The following is a 7,995-nucleotide window of genomic DNA, read 5'->3' on the forward strand; positions in this document are numbered from 1 at the left end:
TTGGTGCCGTAGGTGGGCGCGGCGAGGAGGAGGGCGAGCAGCAGGCTCCCGCCGCAGAAGGCGTACGCCGAGCGCGTGCTGTCCATGAGGATCGGCTTGTTCGCGCGCCGCTCGGCGTCTCGGAGCTTCTGGTAGCGGTAGACGCTGATGAGCACGGTGAACGCGATGCTGCCCACCTCCCCGAGGATGGTGAGGAACTTCAGCGTGCGGCACGACCAGACGTTGATCTGCGACCGGGACAGCAGAAGTATGGTGATGTCGTAGATGTCCACGATCAAGATCTCCTCCACGTTGGAGAACGCGAGCCCCAACAGGAAGATCTCGAACGTCTTAAGCCGAGGCAGCTTCAGGAGCGCTTGGATTAACACTACGTTGCCCACGACTCCAACAGCAGAGATAACCCCTCTCAGTATCAGAAGTGCTACCTGAAAGCCCATCTCTCTAACACCTGTGCAAAGACTGCAAACTAGTCACTACTGATATGGCAGTGCGCACACAGCCAGACAGAGCAGGAGAGTCAGAGTGCTGTAGTTGATCCCAAACAGAGCAGGAGAATCAGAGTGCTTTAGTTTATCCCAGATTCCCTCTGCTCTTCTGCCTGACTGGCTTGATGTCTTTGATGTCATAGTGTACCTGTAGAGACCTGAGTACACCTGTGTGGTGATCACTGGTTCGTTACAGGGATGTGTGGTGGGAGCTTTTTAATTGATGCCTGTGAGCTTTCTCCTCCCCTTAAGTTAGATGAGTATGATGTGAGTGCAGCCTACCACCATTATTTCTGTACATAACATCTGGTGGTTGTATGACTTTTTAGCATGGTTATCGACCGTACATAACTTGATCAAATGTTTTCAATTATTACTGACAGGTGTTATTACTGACAGATGTTTCTAAGTCATTTTATTTGTTGGATAACAACCCCTCTGTGTTTAACTTTGTGTAAATTATTTGTTTTAGCAAATTAAGAAAGAAGAGGAATGATGTCACTGTCATTGTATAGCTTTAAGAAAGAAGAGGAATGATTATAGCTTTGCATACAACGAGATTTGGAGCGCTGCTGCCATGAGGGACACACACACACACACACACACACACACACACACACCCACACACACACCCACACACACTCACACACACACACACACACAAACACACACAGACACACATACACACACACACACATACACACACACAGCACATAAACAACAACATATCAACAACACAAAAATACAATAAACTAAAAAAGATAAAGAGTAGAACAAAGTGCAGTGGTAGTACTTCAACTGAGGTAGGTTGCATATAAATAGAGTAACATTTCTGTCTTATGATGGCATAAGGGACTTGTCTTATACACCACATGAATAAGGTGACTGAGATGTCATAAGGGACTTGTCTTATACACCACATGAATAAGGTGACTGAGATGACATAAGAGACTTGTCTTATACACATGAATAAGGTGACTGAGATGACATAAGGGACTTGTCTTATACACCACATAAATAAGGTGACTGAGATGACATAAGGGACTTGTCTTATACACAACATGAATAAGGTGACTGAGATGACATAAGGGACTTCTCTTATACACAACATGAATAAGGTGACTGAGATGACATAAGGGACTTGTCTTATACACATGAATAAGGTGACAGATGACATAAGGGACTTCTCTTATACACCACATGAATAAGGTGACAGATGACATAAGGGACTTGTCTTATACACCACATGAATAAGGTGACTAAGATGACATAAGGGACTTGTCTTATACACCACATGAATAAGGTGACTGAGATGACATAAGAGACTTGTCTTATACACATGAATAAGGTGACTGAGATGACATAAGGGACTTGTCTTATACACATGAATAAGATGACATAAGGGACTTGTCTTATACACATGAATAAGATGACATAAGGGACTTGTCTTATAGACCACATGAATAAGGTGACTGAGATGACATAAGAGACTTGTCTTATACACAACATGAATAAGGTGACAGATGACATAAGGAACTTGCAGTAGAATAAAGTGGCTGAGTATTAATATTGCACAAAAATGATGCATCTTTATAGTGACACAGTCACTGCTGAGGAGGAATGGTCATCTGTGGGTGAGAACTGTGTTGCAGCACCAAGTGCATTTGTCAACAGTAAACTGAAGACATTTGGGTATTTGGGGCAGTATTATATTATATTATATATATTTATATTATTGGTTAGGTTGTTGGGTATTTGGGGCAGTATTATTGGTTAGGTTGTTGGGTATGAGTACTTGCATGTGACAGTGAAAGGATTGGCCACTGTGGGAAGTGTGTGTGTGTGTGTATGTGTATGTGTGTGTGGCCACTGTGGGAAGTGTGTGTGTGTGTATGTGTGTGTGTGTGTGTGGCCACTGTGGGAAGTCCCCAACCAATCTTTTCCTGCGTATAACCAAAAAACTAAAACAGCAGACACTCACCAAGCTTAGGGCAAGAGGCTGTGTACATTAACATGTACAGTTGAAAGGTTCTGATAAACACTTAAAGAACTGCGAATAACAGACAGAACACGTTCCTCTTGGGCTCACCTTTATCTGGAACAGAAGGTGAAATCATGTCAAATGCAATTTAAAGCAGCAATAAGCTGGTAAGTAAGCTAACTACCTAAAAGGCATGCAAAAACCTTGCAAACACCACCAACAGCCCAGCTGACACTGATAAAAGCTTGCCAACACACTAACTGGTGTCTTTTGGCAATATAGCTGGCAATGTCATGCTGTGAAAGCTTTTCTTCCATTTTTGCAGGGTGTACCAGCCCGTTACACAGAACTACATAGGGCATATCCTGGATGGCTAGTGGGGAAGACACAGGTGTTTATCTGACCTCACATGACCTCACATGACCATATGTTATCAAAATGAATTGGAGTATGGTACTAAAACTAGTTCCCTATAAAACCACACCTCAAAAAGTGTCAGATTGTTGCAAAGTGTTACTTTAAAGGCTGAGCGTAGAGAGTAGGAGCATTTAAAGAGTCATACACACACACACACACACACACACACCACACACACACACACACACACACACACACACACACACACACACACACACACACACACACACACACACACTCATGACTACCTTGCAAACAGGCCAAACCACAAACAATAATCGCAAATAAAAGAGACACACATCCAGTTATGTTATTAAACTACTAGGAAATATGGCGACATGCATACTAAGACATATTAGAATCTTACTGCAGAATAAACTTAAATTTAAATCATGAAAGATGACAATAAATTGCTAACTAGAGGTTTGAACATTTATAGAGACCATACAGTCTGTGATGCTTGCAAAAAGTGTTATACATTGCATTCAGGTTTACCCAATTATTTAAGCTATTTTTAGATATATATAAGCAGCCTATTTTTTACCTAATTATTTGATTTTGTCAGAGAAAACAATACACCCAAGAACAGGCATAGTCAACACAACACCCTTTCAAACAATTGCTCCAGATAGTCATACTGCTACAAAAGGACAAAACTATAAAGAATGAACTGAGAAAATGTATGTTTTTCAGCAAGGTAGACAGGTATGAACATGTCTTCCTATAAAACCGAGATGGGGGGGGGCCAGGTACAGTCGTAACACTTCTTGCTTTGTCCTTGTATTATGCTTGTTGCAAAAGAAAATCGGCAGAAGTCACTGCTTTCATGTAACGTATAAGCCTATGCAACATACCTCTTCTCTCTCTATATTTACATAACTAATTAAAGCAAATATGCCTTACTTTTCTCAACTTTTCATTGCTGTGAGTTCCATTGCGTACAGTTGTAACGTGTCGGGGGAGAGTTGCATCAGTGGCCGAGGACAACTGTAACATGACAGTTTGAAGGGGTAAAGTAAAATGACAGTTGAAGGGGTGAAGTAAAAATGACAGTTTGAAGGGGTAAAGTAACATGACAGTTTGAAGGGTGAACGTCAAATGTATGGCAGCAGTAGTACATTATTCAATCCAAAAATAGTGGTGGAGAAGCGGTTGTCCATAAATCGTAGTCTTTGCTGTTTTCAAAATACCAGTGGAGATAGTCCGTTAACAAACCAAGGGTGTCACATTCTCCCCACTGCTCTCATCCTTTCTGTCGGCAGCCTACTCAACGCCTCCCTCGACACAACACTGTTCAAGTCTTTGGCAAAAACGTGAAGGTTACACATTTGCCCTACAAGCGACTTATGTCTAGGCTATACTTCGACAGAGATTGAGACAACATTGAGTCATTTTGAACGTGGTATGCTGATGCCATAACAGGTGTTTAATCGAATTCGGTTTGAACACGAGCTGAGAAATTAAGCGTGTTAATTACAACTGTCCCTGTTACATCTGTAGGCTACTTGGTCTCCCCCACTGAATGGATCTGTGAAGGCTGTTGCCATCATTTTCTTTTCCCACGGAAAGTCCCAAGTAAACGGAAATAAACGTACATGAATTAATGAAGGCTTATACGTATCCATCTTTCTGAGGCCTTTATTAAGAGCGTATGTCGTGAAGAACTGTTGTGTTGTTTTCTCTGCGACCCTCGTCAAAATGGCGGCAAAACATATTGCGTAGTTCCACTTCCATGTTCCATCCCTGGATACAATAGGAAACAATGTTACAATGGAAACAATGTTACAATGGAAACAACTTTGTAGCCATTTAGCCTTAATGTAGGATTTTGCATCAGAGTTTCAACTTATAACAGACGTCTAGGTAGAGCTTTTTCTTACATTAACAAGGTTCACCTCAACATGCTGGCATCAGAGCCTGACAACAGTAATTGTGATAAGACTAGCCCCATGGTCAGTTTCTGTTTGGCTGATTAGCTATTTGTTAGGCTACGATTTGTAATGTTCCACCCGGAGTGCATTAGAAGGATAGCAAAGTTGAATAGACCTACCTCTGCTATTGCAGACTGTCGGGTAGCCTAGATTGTAAGCCTAATTGCATAATAATAATAATTAAAAAAACATAAGTCAAGCTTATTTGTTGCAAGTCAATTAGTTTTAATTAACGTTACAGTCACAAAATTATATTCTAGTATCAACTGTTTTTTCAGTTTATGCTTTAGGAACGTAACACAATAAGCCGGTTGATTGAAAAAGGTTGGTTTACTCAGTTTGATACGCATTTCTGTTGAAAACCCTTGCTTTGCCCAAGCGGTAGATGCACTGGTCAGATACAATGGCCTGTTTAAAGTATGAGCAACCGATCCTAAACTATACGCTAGGATAGGGAAAATTCATTAGGCTACTGAAACCCGAACTCCTGCGATAACACACGACTCCTGTGCATACCGTCCCTGTATTTCATCTTCAGAAAAGTTTAGACACTTGATGATTTCTGAATACAAACGCGCATGTGTGGTGCCATCTCATAAATACGTGGCCATAATAATGTAGCCTTGCATTCACTTACAAAATGTGTGGTGTGTGTAGAAACCTGTAACATTTATCTTGTAGACCAACACCGAGTTTGGTTCAGTAATAAACTGATGAAAGTCACCTCTGGAGGGAGCCTGCGCATTGACAACAATCCGAAAAGCCGCCATGGTGATTCTTACGTCACTCCTTGTAGGCGCGGATGTGTGAGCGAGAAAAGAGTGGCTTAAGTGTGTCTACTATAGTTGGTGGGAAGCACGGCGAAAAGACCGTGAGAGTGTAAACGACAAAAATACTAAGGATTTTGAACTTCCGACAACTCGATCCACAAGAGACTTGAATGGGTAAGAGAACGCACGGTTTGTGTACACGAGTTTTTGGCGGACTTTGGAGAGTGCACGAGTGGAGCCCGGGATGGACTCCCGCTCCCATCGCGGTACCGCTGGAATCACGCGCCATTGATGTTGATGTGCATGCGCTCTGACTGGTATTTGCAGCGCGATCTGCGAGTATGGGCCTCCATTACTGAGTTGGAGGTGTTCGTCGAAGAACAGAAGTCAAGAGGCCATTCAGTAAGAGAAAAGTATGCAACAGTTCGATTTGGTTTGTATTCGCAGCAACAGTACAGTGAAATAGGTTCATGAAAGGGCAGGCGCAATGATATGTTGAGCTAAAAAGTTGAAACATACCTGGCTAGCTACAGGGCGGGCTTGGCGACGAGCTATACGACGAAATGACACGGTCAAAGTGGCAGTGTTTTCAATGGGAAATGTGACTTATGTACACTTAGTACATTACGATGACAGCCCACTTGTTTAGCTGGTGCTGAAAAGTTACAGTGCTTGCTACTCATTTTTGAGCTTTTAAGAGACTGCCACCTGGCATTGACAGAGTCAGCATCAACACTACTTTAGGCCTAGCGTAGCCGTCAACTGGGTGGGCTTGACACTCAAACAGGAAGTGAGCTAAATTGTGTTTTTGAGTACATTAGCCAGACTTTTGGCAACTTGTCGAACAAATAGTTTTATTTGTCAGTATTTGCAGGTGTTTCACTAAGTCTAAGTGGGGTTTAGGGGCTAACTCAATCATGGTTGAGCTTCAGGTGAAATGGAAAAAATCCATGTGTGTACGCCTAGTTTTATAGAATATCTTTGTCTAATAGCAGGGCTTTATTTGTCTCATTGTAAATACCTATTTAGTAAAATCTTCTAGTGCTGGAATTTAATTATGAGGTGGAAATATGATGTTGGGGGAACAGGACAAGACAGGAAGTGCAGTTTCAAAAGTACAAACAAAACTAAATAGCCTAACAAATATCCAGCACGTGGGTCGTAACCTTTTTTGTTTAAATGGACGAATGGGAAAGAAAATTTAGAGGCAGTTGTCCACACAATGCCTAGTTTTATTATAGGCCCTAAGCCTTAACATGCATTTACATTTGGCTTTACGTATTTATGCTTTTTATGACGGACTATGACATCACAGTCTCGCTGTTATATTCACATGTAGGGCTACAACTAACAGTTATTTTGATAACTGATTTATTCTGTTGATTATTTTTTCAAATAATTGATTAGTTGAATAGTTTCTCAATAAAATCCTATAATTTATATATTTCAAGATTTAAGGTTTATGCACTAGCCATGCTTTATTCATTAAAGGGATGTTATGAAGAAATCACAAAACATTATATTCAATGTATTAGTGCAAAAAGTAGTTTGAAAAACAGTGTTTCCAAACAGCTCTGTTTGGTTAAGTGCAACATTTAATGGCCTTCTCAGCACCAGAACGTTAACAGGTCCAGAGCCATGGACTGTGTGTGTGTGTGTGTGAGAGTGTGTGTGACTGGGTATGTGTACACTACCACACAGCTGCAGTGTGTGTGTGTGTGTGTGTGTGTGTGTGTGTGTGTGTGTGTGTGTGTGTGTGTGTGTGTGTGTGTGTGTGTGTGTGTGTGACTGGGTATGTGTGCAGAAAATATAACGAAACATTAGTGACACTTTGATGCACTTTAAGCATAGGGTGTAAGAAATCAAACTGCCCAACCAAATTTCACCTAATTTTACGTATTTACACCAACGTAGTGATTAGTGAGAAACAACATGTTTATATGGAAACAACATGTTTATATGGAAAACAACATGTTCATATGGAAACACCATGTTTATATGGAAACAACATGTTTATATGGAAACGTCCAAGTTGAATCTCATAATTTTGATGGAAATTCCCATCATTCAGTAGCTGCTGATAGCGTTGCTTATCGTGCTTAATGTGGTTTTGAACTAAAGTTAGCTGCTAACGGCGTTGCTTATCGTGCTTAATGTGGTTTTGAACTAAAGTTAGCTGCTAACGGCGTTGCTTATCGTGCTTAATGTGGTTTTGAACTAAAGTTAGCTGCTAACAGCGTTGCTTATCGTGCTTAATGTGGTTTTGAACTAAAGTTAGCTGCTAACGGCGTTGCTTATCGTGCTTAATGTGGTTTTGAACTAAAGTTAGCTGCTAACAGCGTTGCTTATCGTGCTTAATGTGGTTTTGAACTAAAGTTAGCTGCTGATAGCGTTGCTTATCGTGCTTAATG

General features: G+C 41.2%; 1 protein-coding gene across 1 annotated transcript; it reads right to left on the reverse strand.

The window, feature by feature from the left end:
- Positions 1–7: 7 nt before the first annotated feature.
- Positions 8–437, reverse strand: LOC122132699 (neuropeptides B/W receptor type 1-like; the record flags this gene model as incomplete). The annotated part of the gene is made up of 1 exon (XM_042707309.1): positions 8–437. A coding segment is annotated over exon 1 (430 nt), but the record flags the coding sequence as incomplete, so codon positions are not given.
- Positions 438–7,995: the final 7,558 nt, after the last annotated feature.

The sequence above is a fragment of the Clupea harengus genome, unplaced genomic scaffold, assembly GCF_900700415.2.
Source record: "Clupea harengus unplaced genomic scaffold, Ch_v2.0.2, whole genome shotgun sequence".
Classification (NCBI taxonomy): domain Eukaryota; kingdom Metazoa; phylum Chordata; class Actinopteri; order Clupeiformes; family Clupeidae; genus Clupea; species Clupea harengus.